Raw genomic sequence first — 20,090 nt, forward strand, 5'->3', positions numbered from 1 at the left:
ATGACTTAATGAATGCTAGTAAATGCTTTGAGACTGGATAAAAGACCCTCAAGTATGAATTATTTTATACATAAAAAAATTAAATAGGATAATAATACCTAACCTCAACCTATAGATCTCAAAGTGCTGTACTAAGGAGCTAAGTATTATTATGATCCCCATTTTACAGATGGGAAAAATGAGGCACAAAAAGGACAAGAGACTTGTCCAAAGTCTTTCTGCAGACCAGAAGCATAGTAGAGAACAGAACCCAGGCCTCCTGAAACTCAAATCACTACCCCCTCCCCTGTACTGTACTGGAAAAATACTCTCCTTGTGAGGCATTTTGTGACACCAGATGTTGTTAGTTAGTATTCCGATTACAACAATATTATAACTGCTTTGGTGCTGCAGCTTTAATGAGAGCCTCATTGCCAAATACCCCTAGATGTCAAGACTTAATTTGGAATCATAGGAATGCATAGGTTATGAAATACAATACTGGAACAAACCATTTAATCATCTTTCTAGTCCAGATTCCCGTCTCTCCACAATCAAAGGTTAGATACGTCAGGGAAAACTATACACCCTCCCCTGTCTGCCTGGGCATTCAAATTCCTTCCTGACACCAGATTGTTACTCTGATAGATAGATAGCTCTTGTAATTTTATCCTAGCAAGTGCAACTGTAGAGTCATGAACCCTTTTTCACTTCGACTATGCCAATTCCCAAGTTAAGTGTGTGTTAAATCTATTGCCTTTATTATCTTTCATTATTCAAGAATGTTTTTGTTCTATTTTCTTTGTTTCAGTTGTTAAGAAGCAGCTTTTTCGCTTCACATCTGGAACTTTTTTCCTTACATTTTTCATGTTCCTTAAAATCGTGGGGTCAAATTACTTAGTCAAATCAAGCGAATGCAGTAACGTTACAAAAATTTGGCATTTTGTCTTGGACTTAATTTTTATTTTCACTGTTTTGTGTGGGTTACCAAGAACTGGACTTTAATTATTCATTTTTCTTGTTACTGCATAAGAGTGATAAGAAGAGAATATTGTAGAACGGTTAGAACGTGGTCTCTGGAAGCAAGAATTCTGGGTCCTATTCTATTAATGACTTCCTGCGTGACCTCAAGCATGTCATTTAACTAATCTGTACTTTACCCTAACAGGGATGTTGTGAAGATTACTGTGTGTGCAAAAGCCTTTGAAATCTTCCAATGTAAAAGTACAAAATATATTGTCTACAAACTGAAAGAGATATAAAATACCCTTCCCTAGACAAAAGCATATCTAACGTCATCCCTACTAATCTAGTTTTCCCGGCAGTGAGATATGTTAGGCTGTGGACTAGTCTAAATAAGTGATGGAAACCCCTTTTCTCAGGACTTTTAGAACTAGGCTGGACTTAAACACCAGACAATACTGAAGGGGAACAGTGCTGCATTTTCAGGTGAATGGACTGGATCAGCAGAATGGAAAGGTATGATTACTGAAAATTAAAGAACTTTATGTGTAACATTTCAATGTGTAGCTGGCTGGGTCCACAAATGGGTCCACCGGCATATTAACAGCATTAAAATGTCAATTGTGGACTCTGGCGTTACACTCCAGGATTACCTTAGCTGCAATGACGCCAAACTTCTTAGAGCAAGATTTTTCTCTCCACCTAAACTACATTTGCCATTTATAATCAAGAAAATATAGATTCAGCACAAAACACAATAAAAAACAAAAGCATCTGGAAATACACCAATCAGGCTTAAAAAGTAACAGGTCTGGGAGCATCATGGAAAAGCTATTCTAGAAGCAGCCAAGGAAAGAACAATATTCCGCTATTTTGCAAGGGCCAGCTCTGCTTTGTGCCGGCCATCAGGTATATTGAATGAGACAGAAGCACCCCTGACAAACCCCAAAGGCTTCTGGATACAGGTCATTAACAATCCAGATTTTCTAATCAAAAGATTAGCATCTTAAAACATCTTTACTAATCCACACTGAATAGCACATTTGACTTGCTTATTACCTCCCTCCCCTTCTCTTGCCTGGTAACAACTGCCATCGCCATGATATGATCCATATGAACTATCTAGATAAGCATGTCTGTTTTTGAATAGTATTCTAACAAATTCCTTAGTTAATTGTAATACAGCAATTAAATGGGGAACATACAGTCTAGTAACTTAAAGCTTCCTAGAAATGTGTAATTTCAGTATCAGGCATAAGGTATTATAATTAGGGGGGGAAAGTTGTTGAAGAAATAGTTGTCCAAGACACAATACTGTACGTTAGCTTTCTTTTCTACCACACCAGCTCAAATCCAGTCCATTGTTATTGGCTGTCAGCTGTTGGATGGCCTGTGCCAAATTGATTTGGTGATCCTGGTCTAGTACTTAGTGTATTGCTGTAGCATCACAAAAACCACCACCACAACTGGCTGTCTCAGCAGAGCAGAGCAGGACATGGAGGCTACATGACCTTAAACATGGACTGAGGTTCAATAGGGAAGTGGTTTGCAAAAAACCACTGTTGTACCTGTTTGGTGCGTGAACAGAGGACTTGAATCTTGGAGTATTTTTGGCCCTGGATTCTCCTTGGAAAACACAGTATCTGTGTCTTGTTAGCCTAGGCCAGAGTTTGAAAAAACTCCACTTGCCTCTCCAGCGTATCAGTTCTTTTCATTGCAACAGGAGAAAATGGAATATTTGGTACCTGTGTGGTTAATATCTTCCCCTGTTTGTGAACTCTGGGCGGTGCCTTTGCCTGCATGGAACTCAGAGAAAGCTCAGCTTTGTTGCTAGGGAATATTAGGGTCAAGCCATGTCCCTCACTTGTGCCCACCAGCCCAGTTCATTCTATGATTTAGAAATACTTCAGCCAAGCACTAGTAACTTTTAACTCACAACTTTGTCTGTGGGCAGATTGTCTCACAGGTGAAGTTAAGTAAGAAATCCAATAACGTCCTGACTCCCAGTTAGAATAGCGGAAACAGAAATGCCAGGAAACTACAGGATTTCCACACTGGATCGTAACATCTCTCCACACTCCGTGGTGGGAAATAATGAACAGTAAGCACTGAAGTTAGAATGAAAAAGAAGGCGGGGAAGATTAATTTGTGATAGAATTAACCCTTCTCCCTAGGAAATCATCTGATATACTAAAAAATTTGCTAGGGAACCACCAGGTACAGCACTTTCTTACTAAACGGACCCTCCGGGAACAGTTTGCAGTGGTCAGTAACTATGCCGATAGGGGATTAGTTGGCTGCTTTACGTCTTATGCTTCCTGTAGTCAGAGCTCTTTGTGCCCACGATGCTTCTAAGCAGTGTGTGGTGCTGGGTTTTCTCTCCAGAGCTTGCTTGTTACATACTTTGGTTATACAGCTTTTTATTTACCGGGTCAGGAATACCTTATGCTGCAAGGTCTGGACCCTACTGAAAAGAAACCAAGATGAATGCTGACTCTCTTTGTTTCAGTGTGTTTCACATAGCATTTAAGGTGCTGTGTGCCCATTTACCTTGCAGTTAAGTCTCTTTTTGGGGTCCTGAGATGCTGAACACAAGGAAGTATTATTTCCAGAGAGACATAGGGAAAGTAGAATTTACTTTCATGAGGAAAGCCTGTAATGTTCTGGGGACAACCTTGTCTTTATATAAATTGCAACAGGACATCTGTACTGAAAGAGCCACCAACTTCTGACACTTGCTTTTGGGATTCCTGAGTGGCACCATCGCCAGGAGTCAGCCAATGGCTCTTGTGACCCATGTTGCCAGCAGAGATTTTGGGCTGGTGGGTTTTTCTGCTTCTGACTACTTATTAAGAGGTGTTAGGTCTTAGAGCAAGGGACCTGATTTTCATCCTAAGACAATGGATGACCGTGCAATATGTGACCTGCATTTCTATAGAGGCTAAGACACAGTTAAGACCTATTGGGGGTGTGGCCGGGGGGGGGGGGGGAAGGGGGAGGGGAGAAGAAACACTGGACTACTTGGAAGAGGTGTTTTTGCACAGGGGAGATTTTTCAAAGGCTTACTTCTGAGCTGGTTGAGGTAGGTTTTCATCCTCTTGTGAGACCCTCTGTATTAATTTTGTCCACTGAGTCACCACACTGTTCAGTGGAAAGGGACATGTATGAAGAGATACTGCACTGATCCAACTTTGTGCTCTGACACAGTGAGGGCCAGCAGGCTGTGATCAGGCATGGCAGAGTCTGCCCTACCTCAGATACATAACAACACTAAGAAGTTCCACAGTTCCTTCCAGGCAGTTCTGCCACTTTGTGGTAGCCTACAAGGGAGGTACTACACCCCAGGGCCCAGGGAAAACAGCCTCTCCTTGTTTTGATGCTCCACAGAAAGAGAGGAAGAGCTAGTATAACATCTTACCATTGCCCTCCAAAAAGAATAAAGGCAGAGTTGAAAAGTAAGGTGGGAGAAAGCAGAAGCATTGAACTTTTTTTTTTTTTATTATTATTTCTAGCAGGGGGACTTCTTACACCTGGTGTTTCCTAATAGCAACAATGCTGTCCTCCTGCCTCAGACTTCCAATTAGACCAAAGCAATGTCCATCACTGACAAGCTGGAGGTGATGTGATGATCCAGAGATCCTCGCTTTCACTGACTACTTTCTCATGAGCACGCATTTTTTGTCAGTTTTTCTATCCTATTTTTCAAGCTTCATGTAATCTGTGTAGCTTAACACACTAATTTATACTCAGTCAGAAAGAGAAAAGGAGTACTTGTGGCACCTTGGAGACTAACCAATTTATTTGAGCATAAGCTTTCGTGGGCTACAGCTCAAGCTTATGCTCAAATAAATTGGTTAGTCTCTATGGTGCCACAAGTACTCCTTTTCTTTTCGCGAATACAGACTAACACGGCTGCTACTCTGAAATCAGTCAGAAAGGTCTCATCAACATGGGAATTGACACACTGGATCAGACTAATAGCCCCGTTAGTCCAACAACCTGTCTCCAACTGCAGCCAATATTAGCTGCTAATAGAGAAAAGTGCAAGAAACCCCACAGTAAGCAGTTATGGAATACCCTTGCTACTAGGAAAGGCTCTTTTTAAGACCTACTAATCAGAAGCTGGTGTCCAGCATTTCATATCAGGTTTTCATCACTGCTGCGAGATTATTTTCCTCTCATGGATGATGCATCATTGCTTGGTGAATGTCCACTGAGTTGGGCAGGAAGCCAAGGAATGGGGATTTAAGAAGTTAGCCTTACATCCGCTATTTTTAAGGTTTTTTTCGATCTCATATGCTTCACCTGTCACACGAGTCCAAACTTTAACCCAACAGATGGCCAGCTCAGCTGTCTATGCACTGATTCAATGACATGATCCCCTCAGTCAGCAGCCTATTCCATGAGGACTCCTATAGAGACCCGCTGCAGTTTCAAGTTGCTCCCTCCTTGCATGGGGCCACAAAGTGAAGGCCACCCACTTCTCTTTGGGCGCCAAATTTTCATGGGGCATGAAAGGTCTCATAAATGAAATAGGGAAACTGACAGAGAAAGTGACTTGCCCCAGGTCACAAAGACAGAACCCAAATCACCTGTCTCCAAGTTCTCACCCTAAAAATTTAACCTGGCTTCCTCTTAACTAACACTTTCATTTCACTTAGCCAGTTAAGACACAAGCCACCCAGGCAACTTTTGGTCAGCAATTACACAGGCATCAAAATAATCTTGGCTACACCCACCTTTGGGAGGTGCTGAAATAGTTGTGCACAGTTGCACCCATTTAAGGTATGTCATGCACATCTCATTCTGTGAGCAGCATATGAAACTGTGACCTCTTTTTCATGATTTCATACATTCAGAATTTGAAACTATTTCTCCTTAGCAGCTTCTTGTGTATTCAATAAACCAAAGTACAGCCCTTCATGTTCTGTGTAATAGATACTCACTTTATTATATGTGGGGCTGGTAATATTGCCTATTAAGGTTGCTTGACACTTTCCCCATTGTAAGACCGTTCATAATATTGCCACACTTTAATTGTTGGGGCTCGGTTGTCTATATCAGGTTGAACATTTTTTGGAAAATTTCAGCCAAAATTGTTCAGCCACTTCTAAGAATGCAGCTAGGGAAAAATACATAGTTTGGCGCATGTTAAAAGATTCCAGAAACTTTTTCTTTTAACTTGGGTGCCTCCATGCTTTAGAGTGGGGCCTTGAAATTTGGCAGGAGATGGCCTTTTTGACAGGGATGCGCCTTTTGCTCTCCTTGTGAAAAATCTCCTGAAACTGGGCCAAGTTATAAGCCTTTTAAAAAAAAATCACATGCTTATTAGAGACAGATTCTAGCAGCTAAAATCTCTCACTGAACATGCTCCATCAGCTCACAACTCCGTTGTGTGGGTGGACTGAGCTTGTGCTATTCCCGCAGAACGACTGAGCATGCTTCTTCCAATCCAGGGCTAGTATAGGGGTGGAGTCAGACTGTCCATGTAATGGCTGCTCTAAGTTGGGCCCAGGCACTGGACCTAAGAGCAGGGACCTCTCTCTCTGGTATTCTCAATGATCTCCCTGCAGATATCCAGGCAGCATGGAGGAGGAAATCACATGATTAGAATGCAGAGGAGGCAGGGAGAGTTGGACAAGCAGTCTGATGAGATTGGAATTGGAGATGGGGAGAGAGAGAGAAACTGACTGAGTAGCTGGGCAAAGAGCCTGGAAATAGGAGCCTGGAGAACAGGGGAGGCTAGAAACTGGTAGGGGATGGACAGAAGGGCTGGGACTGGGTGGGCAAAGAAACTGGTACTTAAAGGCTATCAGAAAGCATACATACACATGAAGGGAGGAGTGCTGGCAAAATAAGGTTGCATAAGCGACCTTAATTCGGCCATCTCCTACCTTTTGAGTGCTTCAGTTTGCAATCTTAGGAATGTTCTTTTAATGTATTTTTGTATGTGTAATTATTTATGTAATGGCATCTGTCTAAAGATTCCAACCCTGCCTATGGTTCCTAATCAGGAATTGAGATCCGAGTGTGTTAGGTTCTATCCTTGCCCGCTAACCTTAACCTGGCCTCCCACAATACACCTGAAACAAAATTTGGAGGCTACCTTCAGCAATCAAGTTTGACTAAAAGTATTGCTTCTTAGGATCTGTCTCTCTCAGCCCTTGAACAGCATTCTTTACCAGTCTCCAGGTGCTGCATAAATCCTAGCATCAGTCTTTGGAACAACCCAGTCTGCCACTATGATTAGCACTGAGCCATGTTATGGTTATTTTACATGCTTAGAACCAGGATCTTGCTCCTCTGGTTATCCCTGAATGCATGTACAAGGTAGAGAGGATTGAGACAGGAGGCACACAGTCTTTTCTCCTCCTAACACAGCGGAAAAACAAAATCCTCATGCTTCTTCACTTCAAGGAGCAGGAGAGTCATAGTGAAGTCCAAGGCGTTACACATACCAAACACTAAATACATGGCTGAGGCACATCGAAGCCTTGCACACCTCCAGCCCATGCACCAGCCATGGGAGGACCACGGCACACCTTCAAAACCAGTAACTGAAGAGCTGCCTTCTCATCTCTAAACACAATGCCTGCCTCAGCATTCTGCAAGCACAATGCCTCCAGCGAGTACTACGTTTAGTTCAATTTACTAATGAGTAGTTTTGGCACGGTAAAGAAAGAAAAGCATGCAGTAGCACTAGAAGTGTGTCAAAATTACAAGACTTAATATTTCCTCTGGGTGGACAAGCCACACCAGGCAGGAGACACAATACACCTCCCAAGACATGGTGCTTGCAGACGTTACATCTTTCCTGGTAGAGATCACGAGAAGTTACTACGTCTGTGAATTCCATGTAGCCAGTGCATTCCAAGCACAGCCCTTCTAGCCAATCCTCTTTCTGCAGCACAATCATGACTACTCCATGCACTTATATGGGAAAGGCTTTGATTTCCCTCTAATACCCCAGTGCATCTGTAATGGGGTGTATTCAGCCTTTGTGAATCCCTGATAAGGCCCTCACAGTCCTACTATACCCCACTGGAAGAAGCAGTGAGGAAAAGAGCAGTAAAGGTCAGTCCTCCAAGTTTGCTAAGAGAGGACTCTCTGGAGAAACCATTTTGGAAGGTAGAGAGACCTGGCCTGTCAAGGGCTAGAGGGACTAGCAACAGCCAATCAGGGCTCTGCTGGCCCAAATAAAAGGAGCTGCCAGGCCTTAGCCACGCAGTTCTTAGCTGGGATCAGGGGCATGAAGAAGAAAGCTCTGGCCAAAGGAGACCAACCATTAGACAGAGTTAATGGTTCGCTGAATTTACACAGCTGTGATTGCAAAGAGACAAGGACCTGAGGAGTCAGCCCTGAGCTAGGGTTGGCGCTAGAAGCACTTGGGAGGAAGAAGCCCACGGAAATAGCAATGAAGGCTTGAGGTGGCTGCCTTGTGCAGAGTCCCTGAGTTGGAACCTGGGAAGTAGGCAGGTCTGGGTTTTGCCCTGCCACAGGTGAAGTGGCAAAAACCCCTAAAAGGGGATAGGGTTTATTTGGGCACCTGAACAAAGGGCCTGAAGACCCTAGTGAGGGAAAATAGCTTGTTTATTTATTGGACTCTTTAATAGCCTGGAAGGGGTTCACTTGGACTTTGTGAGTTGGCCAGAAGGCCAAGCCACTGAAGACCCACAAAGGTTGACCGGCAGCCTGCAGGGAGTACCAGGGGCGAGAGGATGACTATGGTACTGTCCCCCATTGCTAGGAGGCACTCAAGAGCATCCCTGCTAGAGAAGCCATAATTTGATTTAGAAAGCAGGTAGAAAGCAGGTAGAAAGCAGGTAAATAATTATCAGGAATGTAATTTTTAGGTTAAAATTCTACCAGTGCAATAGAAAAAGATACTGCAGTTAATGATCACAGTGGCATTGGGCTAAGGGCACAGTAGGTCTTTCCCATTTGTAATTTCTATGAAACCAAATCTACCTGCTATGAATGTCATTTTTCTGAGCCAAAGCATACTAGCTGGAACACAGTTAATGCCCTAGTGCCTCATTCTCTAGTCTAAGGTATCACTCAAACTCAATGAATCCCCCAATCTAAGGAACGAAACAGTCATCACTTTTGCTCATTACCATGATCCAACGTGTGGAAGGCTGGACGAACCAACTAATCAATAATATTTCAAGTGAACATCTGCCCGCTTGCTTTGATGGCTCCTTGAACAATGGGGACAGCAGTTTATCATGATATGAATGAGTGTTTAGGACAGCAGGGGAAGAGAGTAGTGAGCATCAGGGAATAAACAGAAAGTTCAGCCTGTCCTAATAAAAAGAATTGGGTCAGTCTGATGAAACTGGGAAGCAATGCTATAGCCAGCTAAACCAGGGGTGGGCAAACTGTGGTCCGCGGGCCGGATCCGGCCTCTCAGGGCTTTGGATCCGACCTGCAGGATTGCCCCCCGGGGTGCTGCAGACCCTGCATCGCTCTCAGAGGTGGCCGGCACCACATCCCTGTGCCCAAGGGGTGGGGCTTGCAGAGGGTTCCGTGCATTGCCCTTGTCTCCAGGCACTGCCCCCCGCAGCTCCCATTGACCAGGAACGGGGAACTGTGGCCAATGTGAGCTTCGGGGGAGGTACCTGGAGGCACAGCAAGGGCAGCACGTGGAGCCCCGTACCCTCCCAGGGGCCACGCAGGCACGTGATGCCGGCCACTTCCCGGAGCAGAGCGGCACGGGGCCAGGGCAGGCAAGGAGCTGCGACCCCTCCTGCACCCTGCCTCCCAACTCCCTGCCTGCACCTTGCACCCCTCCTAAACCCCAACTCCCTGCCCTGAGTCCCCTGCCGCACCTCTCCTGCGCCCCAACCCCCTGCTCTGAGCCCCGTCCTATACTCCGCACCCCTCCAGCACCCCAACCCCCTCTCCTGAGCCCCCTCATAGACCCCGCACCCTTCCTCTGCTCCAATCCCTTGCCCTGAGCCCGTTCCTGCACACTGAACCCCTCCCACACCCTGCACTCCCTCCCGCACCCCAACCCCATGCCCCGGCCCTGCATACAATTTCCCCACCCAGATGTGGCCTTTGGCCCAAAAAGTTTGCCCACTGCTGAGCTAAACCATTCCACTTATGCCCTGAAGCAACATGGTTAATCCACCTGAAACCTCTTCTATTTTTAAAGATAGTATTTATTGTTAAAACTCCTGATATTTTGTGTTCTGTATAAATGTCTAATCCTTTTTTGAATACTGTCAAGTATCTGAGAATTGAGCTCCACTGTTTAACTGTGTGTAAAAGTATTTATTTTTATACATTCTGAATGTTCCAGTTATCAGTTTAATTAAACATTCCTTTGTTCTCGTCAAAAATTTCCATCTACCTTCTCTAAAACGCGGAACACAAGCAGTCCCAAAAGCTAGGGTGTTGGGGGGGAAGGAGCAAATGCACTCAAATTAGGTACCCCCTTGATTTAAAAAAAAAATCAATGAATTTCTGGTAGCACGTACTCCATGAAGAGCCCTGGACTTTACTGTTTGGCTTGATTTCTTTCTAGAAGTATGCTTGTGAATGTAAATATGACATAACTGGAATATGTGTTATGCTAGATATGCCACGTAACATATCTTTGCAAAGGTTATGATCTACTGAATATATTCATCCTATTTGTATGCACGTATCATTTTTATATCTGAAGTTATGAGCGTTGGCTCTCTGATTATATTTAAAGCGTTTACTGTAGGAAGCACATAAGACAGATTTGATCACCATCGTCAGAAGGGGTTATTCAAGTAATTGAGAGTACTTAACTAACAATGGACTTTGAGAGACGCCAATCCAAATCTGAGCTTTTCTGGGAACTTTCAAACTAACATGTAAACAATGACGTTGGCCTGCAAAAAGCTGAATCATTCATAGACATGTGACTTGCCCAGGTGGCTAGAGACCCCATCTTGTGGCTGTGATGCTGCACAAGAGAAAGACTATATAAGGCCCTAGAAGCCTCTCCATGTTGTCTTCAGCTGACTCAAAAGATAGCCTCTCCACACCAAAGAGATGCCTGAAAGAAACTAGAACATAGAACAGTAACTATGGGGGTGTGAGTGATTGCTGGACCCAGACTAGGAGGAAGTGTAGTCTGTAAAAGAAGCTTATTGGAACATCTCTGAGGGTGAGATTTACCTGCATTTAGTTTCCTACTGTATTAGGCTTGGACTTGCGTGTTTTATTTTATTTTGCTTGGTAACTTACTTTGTTCTGTCTGTTATTACTTGGAACCACTTAAATCCTACTTTTTTATATTTAATAAAATCACATTTTACTTATTAATTAACCCAGAGCAAGTAATTTATTCCTGGGGGAAGAAAACAGCTGTGCATCTCTCTCTATCAGCGTTATACAGAGCAAACAATTTATGAGTTTACCCTGTATAAGCTTTATACAGAGTAAAATGGATTTATTTGGGGTTTGGATCCCATTGGGAACTGGGTATCTGGGTGCTGGAGACAGGAGCACTTCTTAAGCTGTTTTCAGTTAAGCCTGCAGCTTCTGGGGGACGTGGTTCGGACCTGGGCCTGTGTTTGTAGCAGGCTAGTGTCTGGCTCAACAAGGCAAGATACTGAAGTCCCAAACGGCCATGGAAAATGGGCTCAGAGGTAGTCCCAGCACACCAGGTGACAGTTCACAAGGGGATCTTTATGACCCAACCTGTCACACCCTGTCCCCATCTCTCCAAAAAGAGGAATGGGCAACTGATTTTTCCAGTCAAAGGGGAGTTACTCTTCCAAGGCAGCTATTCCTCAGCAGCAGCACATGGAGCAGAAATATGTATTTCTCATTTAGATTAATAAAGCCCCCCTCAATGTCAATATTAGTCAATATTCCTTAATGAACCCAGTCGTTGCTGTCAACTGCTGGAATGTTGATCCATGAAGTGATCCTTTTCTTACATGCTGCTGTTGACTTGCCTTGGCTCCTTTAAAGATGATTACACCAAAACTCTATTTCACACAAAAGTTTGGTAGGATGGAAATGGAAACAACCATTTGTCAAGTGTTGCTGTCCATTTGCATTTTCAACTCTTCCCTTCCCTTCACACTCCTTCCCAGTCTTCTATATTCACAGGGTACATAACAGGCGACTGTGTCTGTCTATTGACTTTTGCCATCACGAAATCTACAGTGTGAAGGTTGCAAGAAAGACAGAGAGTCTGTCTTATGATCAGGAAACGTACAGCGTGTTGGGATTTCCAAGCTTACCATCATTAACTTTTCTGGTTCCTCTGCTGCAACTACCATGCTGCCAATATCCATTCACAACACTTGACTGAAATTAATAGACAGTTATGACGTATCCGATACACTGATTAGTGCAAAACGTGCACATTCTGCCTGCAACCTTTGGCAGGCACATGTGCCAAACACATCAAAGCAGCATCTTCATTGTCGTTAGTATTATTATCATGTATTACCACTGCTACAGCTGGTTAAAAATTAGAGTTTCTGTCTCCTGAGAAATTTCTAAATTTGTTTTTGTCACATACTGGGGTGAAAATTTTGGGGAAAAGATTTGTGGAATGGAAAATTCCAGAGAATATGGATTTGGAAGTGTCAAAATATTTTGTTTGGAGGTTTTTGGTAAAATGACACATTTTGGTTCTTGATTGTCACAATGTTTTGTTTTGGGTCAGTTCATCAGTGAACTGCATCTATCTGAGCTGCTCTGGTGCTTCATGGGAGTTGCAGTTAGGTGCCGCATGTCCCAGTGGCTTGAGACTTCATGGGTTTGCATCTCCCAGAGCATACACCAAGGGCTTCCCACGAAATGAGTGGCTAAGTCATTATGCAAGGTAGCCTGTTTCCTCTTGTTTTTTCCTACCCCCCCCCCTCCCCCCCAGATGTTCTGGTTTAACTTGGATTTAAACTTGGAGAGTGGTCAGTTTAGATGAGCTATTACCAGCAGGAGAGTGAGTTTGTGTGTGTATGGGGGTGGGGGGGATGTGAGAAAACCTGGATCTATGCAGGAAATAGCCCGACTTGATTATGTAAAGAGTTGTCACTTTGGATGGGCTAGCACCAGCAGGAGAGTGAATTTGTGTGGGGGGGTGGAGGGTGAGAAAACCTGGATTTGTGCTGGAAATGGCCCACCTGTTGATCACTTTAGATAAGCTATTACCAGCAGGACAGTGGGGTGGGAGGAGGTATTGTTTCATATTCTCTGTGTGTATATAAAGTCTGCTGCAGTTTCCACGGTATACATCTGATGAAGTGAGCTGTAGCTCACGAAAGCTCATGCTCAAATAAATTGGTTAGTCTCTAAGGTGCCACAAGAACTCCTTTTCTTTTTGCGAATACAGACTAACACGGCTGTTCCTCTGAAACCTGTCATAGAACTTCAATGAATTTGCCACAATATACATACTGGAGAAATTATAATAGCTTTACAAGACTATTGCAAGGAACTTGACAGTGCTGCACTTGAGCAGAGTCCAAAAATGAAATATCGTAAGGAAAACCTATGCCACTAAAATCTTCACAGCAGATGTTTGCAGGTAATAAATGTGGCTGAAAGGCTCTCCATACTCAGTGCAGCCTAGTGGATAGAGCACTGGACTGTGTCTTAGGGGACTTGGGCTCAATTCCTGGCTCTGCCATTGGCCTGCTGGGTGACCTTGGACAAGTCACTTTGAAGTCCTTGACAAGGACACAAGTCCTTGAACCTCAGTTTCTCCCTCTGTAAAATGGGGAAATTGATTCTGACCTGCTTTGTAAAGTGCTGTGGCATCTACAGATGAAAGGTGCTATATAAGAGCTGGATTATTAAATACAATGAGACTGTGCAATTGAAAAATAGGAATAAGAGATGATACTTTAATGGCAACCACTATACTTGAGTCTGCTGAATATAAAAATTGAGCTGACTTACAATTACATTGTGACCTTTGCTCTACAGAACAACATAAGTAGTCTCTACTATAAAGCATTCATATTGAATGACTAATTAATATATGCAGTAGGGATGATTTTTACATTACTCATCAGTATTGCCCATGGCTAAGCACAGCATAAGCATTAATAATTAAGTATCACCCCAGCCTGCGTCCAGCCCTATTTAGCAACATGAGAAATATCTTTCAAAAGTAACATTAAAGGTAAGGGTATGGGAGCAGAAAGGACAGGCAGTACAGATAAATACCAATTCTTCCAGAGCTTGTATCTCTGTTTGAAATTCACACCTGTTCCCATATCTGAAACAGATATCAATACTAGAATTCACCTTTACAAAACCTGACTTGATTAAATATTTGGACTCCATTTTAGACATTGCCAGTACTATAAAGGTTTAGTTCCTGAATGTGTTGTTTACTATTATTTCTTTCTCGATTTTTTCCCATCTGTTTTACAAACAGAATCCATCTACAACATCTCTCACTTGGACTAGAGAAGATGACTAGCTTGGCTAGGAAGATGACAGATGCACTGTTTACATAAACGTCTAAGCACTAGTTCGCTGTGACAGATGGGGTTATATTACTTGTCATTCAGAGGTATTGCAGCCACCAAGCATCACTGAAAATATTTTTCAATTCCAGGTTTCATTATTTTTAGCATGAATGATTAATTCATTTGAAAAATACTTCACAAAAGTAAATTATTAGTTGTTCTCTGTTTTAAAAGCTTTCAGATCATTCGGGAACAGAAATACTAACTTGTGACTTGGGCAGCCAGACACACAATATGAATAGTGGAAGCAAATGTTGTATGACCTCACATGTAAGCCTAAAGTTATTTGGACCAAGTGTCTGGCCAGTACTTATGAATGACTGATAAATTTGAAGAAAGCCAGGATTGACTAATGAACTCTTCACAAAACCAGAAGGGACTAAGTTCAGACTGAGATTTCTGAAACAGTTTAAGGGAGCTTGCCCCCTGCCAAATCTCACTGAATTTCCACAGGATCGGAGCACCCAACCAGAGCGCTGCACAGGACTATTTCTTTAAAATCCCATTCCCATCCCGCCCTGCAATACTCACTCCCACCCATGCCCACATTGTTCCTTGCATTTTTATCCTGCACCCTCCTGCAAAAACCTTAGATCCCGCATATCCCACCAGACAGACAGATTCCCCCATGCTACTTTTTAAAAAGTCAGTTAGTGTGTGTGTGTGTGTGTATATATATATATATACACACAAAAAAACCCACAGGAATTCAGACACAATTTTACAACCAAAAGAAAAAAAATCTTGCTTAAACCATGTAAAAATATAACTCCTGTTACAATAGACATCAAATCTCTTTCTATCCCTTGCTTAAATTTAAGTATTAAAATCTTTATTTAAAACAGAAAAACTTGCTTTACATTGCTGAAATTCTATTTCTGAAAACTGAGGAGAGATTTAGTGTTTTCCTGCAAATTACTGCAGCTTTCCCCCTCAAGCCCACCTGCACATAGTACATTTTACTTGGATAACAAAAACATCCCAGAATTGTCATAATAAATATCAGAACAACAAATAATGTTGCAAATGATACAAACTCATGCTTCAGGGCATAAACCAACTTCTACCTATTGGGGGGATTGGAGTAAACTTTCTGTGAGGGCATGTTAGTATATGATAATCCTCTGAAGCAGGTGGTACTGGCTATGGTCAGCAATAAGTACTAGACTTGATGGCACAGTGGTCTCAACAATTCCTATATAGCGTTCAATCGAAAGACTTAAGTGCTAGACTGCTTCATTCCTGTTTTACTACCTATAGATGAGAAGTAGATCCCAAATTGAATGTTAATTGATCGCAGAGATTAAAGGTTCCTCAATTCCGGAAGGTGTTCAGACACAGGCATTACCCGAGCAGAACAATGATTCATCTAGTCTAGCACCCTGGCTCCACCAGCGCTGGATGCTTCCCAGGCAAGGTCACTCCCTCTTCAATAATTTACCCTCTTGTGTAAAAAGAAAAGGAGTACTTGTGGCACCTTAGAGACTAACGAATTTATTTGAGCATGAGCTTTCGTGAGCTACAGCTCACTTCATCAGCTGTAGCTCACGAAAGCTCATGCTCAAATAAATTCGTTAGTCTCTAAGGTGCCACAAGTACTCCTTTTCTTTTTGCGAATACAGACTAACACGGCTGTTCCTCTGAAACCTCTTGTGTAATAATACACCATAGAGGTGCGTGGGAGGAGAGAATGTTTCTTGACCTCAGCTGGTGATCAGCTGACCCCGCCTCCCAGCAGAAGATGGTAAATAACCCCGGAAATTAAATTTTACCCTAGCTAATCACACACCTTGCAGTCAGTGGCAACCAACGCTGGCAATGGTTGTTTCAAACCAAACAAAATAAAAAAAAAAACCCAACAAACAGAAACAACCCCAGCCCAGCCTAGAGAAGGTAATTTGGGGGTACTACTCAGATCTCCTAGAGCTGGGTGATGAAAGCAGTGTCACTCGCACAGGGGTTTTGTCTTGGGGTGAGCCCCCCAAAAGAATCGGCTGCCCTCCCGCAACCCGCAGGTGCGTTCACACCGCCCCCTCCCAGCGCCCAGCCCCGAGGTTTGGAAAGTGTTTCTTTTTAACCAACCAGTGCAGGCGCCCAAACTTGTCCCGAGAGGAACAGCAAACCCCCCGACCCGGAACCCCGTGCGCTGAGCAGTTCCCAGCCAGTCCCGGGCAGGGCACAGCGGGAGGCGAAGAGCCGCTTGCGGGGCGGGGAAGGGGCGCCCCCCTGTGCAGCACCGAGCGCGCCCCAGGACCGACATCCCTGTCCAAGGGCAGCATCTCCCCCGCAATGCCCCCGGCCCGGGCACGCGTGGCGGGCTGGCTAGCGCGGGACATTGGCACCACACTGACCCGGGGGGCTTAACCCGCGCCCTGTCCCCTTCCCCCCCCCCGGGGCACCTCACGCCCCTGGCTGCAGCGGGGGGCGGCTCATCCCCACGCCGAGCTGCCCTGGCTCCCGGCGGCGGCGGCGCGCAGAGAGGACGCGTTACCTGGGATGGCCAGATGGGCCAGCGGGAAGGTGCTGAGGGCGGGGGCGAGGGAGCCCATCCAGTCCGCGTTGCTGCCCTCTGCCCTCCTCCCGCCGCTTCGCTGGGGCTGCGAGCTCGCCACCAGCCCGCTGCCCGCCATCAGCTCCCGCCGTGCCGCCCACCCTTCGCCTCTCCCGGGGCGGCCCCCGGCTCCTGCCGCCGCCGCCGCGCTGGCTGCGCGCAACTTCGCACCGCCCGGCCCCGGAGGAGCCCGGGGACATGCCCTGCCCGCGCCTCCCCGCCGGCAGAGGAATCACGCGGCGGAGGGGCCGGCTCCCGGCTTGTGGGACAGGTGCTCTCTACCCCGCGCCGGGGCCAAGTAGAAAGCCGCCGGGCCCGCTGCCAGCGCCCAGCCCCGCGGGCAAACATCCTCCGGCCCGGCCCCGGCCCCGGCCCCGCCCCAGCGAGAAGGCGGGAGCAGCCTCGCTGCCCTCGCCGAGATCAGCGTTGCGGGACAAGTTGGCCGGCGATTTGTCAAGGTCGGACTGAACGCCAGGGGGGAGGTTTGCCCCCGCCCCGCGGCTGAGGGCCTGAGGCGGGGCGGCGGCTCCCCCTGTCTTTTTAAAAGCACCAACCGGTTGTCGATCAACCACCAAGTACAAGCGCGGGCTTTAAGGAAGAAAGGGGGGGAAAGTGGCTCTGGCAGCCCAACTTCACATCTAGTAAAAACATCTTGGTAAGGAATCTCCAAACCTAGGAGAGAGAACCTGCCCAGGGGAAGACAGGAGCAGAGCGGTCCTGGGGGTGAGCATCAGAAAAATGCTTTATTGGTCAGTGCTGCAACCAGGGGTGTCTGAATGTCTCAATTTCAATCAATCTTTTTCGTTTCTAGGCGGGAGGAAAGGGGAAAGGTAGAGGCTGGCATTTCTGGGAAAAAGAAAGAACCAACCCCCCCCCCCTCCCTTCCACACCCCCCAAGAATGAAGAACACCATTTTGCTCTCAAAAATAGTAGGGATTACTCCACTGGTCAATACCCAGTGATTAGAGCACTCACAGGGGGTAGTAGGAGGAAGGATAGAGACTCAAACTCAGTTCTCTGGTGTGAAGCAGGGATTTGAGCCTGGATCTCCAACCTCCCAAATGAGTGGCCTAACCCCTGAGTGATTGGCTATTCAGGGATGGGTTGGTTCTTTCTCCCTCCCTCCCTCATTTTTTCATTACAAACTTCGAGGGCTTTCTTTCATCCCATTGCAGAAAGAAAAAATATTTGGAATCTCAGATTTTTGCAGGATAGGAAATCTTGCCCAGCTCTCCTCATAACAAGGGAAAAGAAATGACATGGTCCCATGTCAAATTGTACTTTCACTGCACAGTTTCAAATAATAAAGTATTAATCCTTCTTTTAAATAGTGAAATAGATGCAGACACATTCAAGGTACAAACTGAAGTGAGCATATCCATCTAGCTCATGGAAGAGCATCTGATACAACTTCACATTCCTTTTGGAATTAAACTTCCCAATCCACAGTGGGCATAGCCACAGACTGCCATAATACAAATACCTATTGATACTGACATTAGGATCAGAATCACTTACACGTACTATATGCCAAGGGCCTTTGGTCCATCATTCACCAAAAGCTTCATCCTTTTATCGTCATTCCCCCCCAGTGCAGTAATTATTCTCTGAATATTCAACCGTGAAACCCACTCAACTGTCTGAGGAGTCCAAATACCTAATACAGATGGAATAAATGTGCATAGATCAACGTACGAGGGAGGAAATAGTACATCTAATATAAAATTCAAATGTACTATATTCAGATATCAAACAGGTACATTGGTACATATGTGCAGTAATAGGGCTATTTGGTCTATCATTTTGTAGCTTCAGGAGAATGGGAATGAATGAGGCAAGACCACCCTGTCTTACACACAACAGTTATTTAATGCAGCCATAGCCCTCACACAGCAGTACCTGCATCCTCGAGATCAGAGTTGGCTACAGGCAGCCCCACACTCAATAACATTGCCTTCCACACTTTCCATTTGCAGAGCCTCTCTCAAACCACACTCACCTGCTACACAGCTGGGTGGGGGAATGGGAAACCTATAAGAGAAAGCACATAGCAAATCATTTTATAGAATTTCTATAGGCTTGTCCTCAGTACAAAATTTTATATGGTTACAACACAACTGTGCAAAGTTGAATCAACTTGCATGATACTGATCAGGACTCTGGTCAGCATAGAGTAGACTAACCTGTGTTTAGTATGATGCAGCACAACTAGCTAACAACACTGTCTACAGTGCCAAAGTCATGGTCAGCATTGTGTTGGCTAACTCAACTCTTCATAATTGTTTACTAACAGCATACATTTTTAATAATGAAAACAAGGCTTATATGGTCACAAAGGCCTCCATGTCCGTTTCAAGCCCCACCTCAGCCTCAATAAATCTTTTCAGACTTCAAGAAAGCCTTCATTTCTGTGGGCACAGTAAAACATACCTCCAGAATAACTCGTATCATAGTGGAATCAGTTAAAGCACTGCTAAATTTAAATCCTTAGCAATTTTCTTAGCAGCTGTTAATATGAGTCTGTGTTAAAGAGTATTGTGCTGTATAAGCTGGGTAACAAAGAAATATCTTTCTTGTTAGCCATCCTGCTTGGCTTTCTCATTTTCAGATCCAACTGAGTTATTGCAACATGTCTTAGATACCCTTCCTGGCTGTCCTCCCAGATCATCTTCCAGAGCCTCTCTTGGGCCTGTGATAAAGCAAACTATTTCCAAAACAAGAGGCAAATCCTAAATATTGTATTATTCCTCAATATCCAGGGCATCTAAGTAGATTCTTGCTCTCCCCTCAAGAACTTATCCTTTAGTCAAATTGGAAGCAGCATAGCCTCCAGGGAACAAGCACAGTCTAGAATTCACCAATTGTTGACCCTAATGCCTTTTCTACCATCTCACCGCTGTGTGACCTCAGGCAAGTCACAGTTTTCTGCGCCTGTATCATTGATATAGTGTGTACCTAGCCATTATCATGGGATGGAGTTGAGGTTCACTTAAAAATACTTACATAATGTTTCACATTCTCTATATACCAGACACTAGGCCAATCCTGCAGTTCCTCCACTTAATACTTGTAACTTTTGAGATCTGTCGCCATTTCTTCTTCGTAGTCTCTCATGTTGC

General features: G+C 44.6%; 1 protein-coding gene across 6 annotated transcripts in view; it reads right to left on the reverse strand.

The window, feature by feature from the left end:
- The window catches only part of PLCXD2 (phosphatidylinositol specific phospholipase C X domain containing 2), a 96,895-nt gene extending 79,464 nt beyond the window's left edge, over positions 1 to 17,431 (reverse strand). For 5 of the 6 annotated variants that reach the window (XR_012664522.1, XR_012664520.1, XR_012664523.1 and 2 more), the window contains exon 1: positions 16,912 to 17,431. Coding sequence is in view for 1 of the 6 variants with exons in the window: in XM_048870531.2 (XP_048726488.2) it covers positions 16,912 to 17,050 (139 nt within the window). In the remaining 5 variants the exon portion in view is untranslated. The remainder of the gene's footprint in view (positions 1 to 16,911) is intronic. The other variant, XM_048870531.2, reaches the window with a different exon arrangement.
- Positions 17,432 to 20,090: the final 2,659 nt, after the last annotated feature.

Source organism: Caretta caretta, chromosome 1 (assembly GCF_965140235.1).
Source record: "Caretta caretta isolate rCarCar2 chromosome 1, rCarCar1.hap1, whole genome shotgun sequence".
NCBI lineage: Eukaryota > Metazoa > Chordata > Testudines > Cheloniidae > Caretta > Caretta caretta.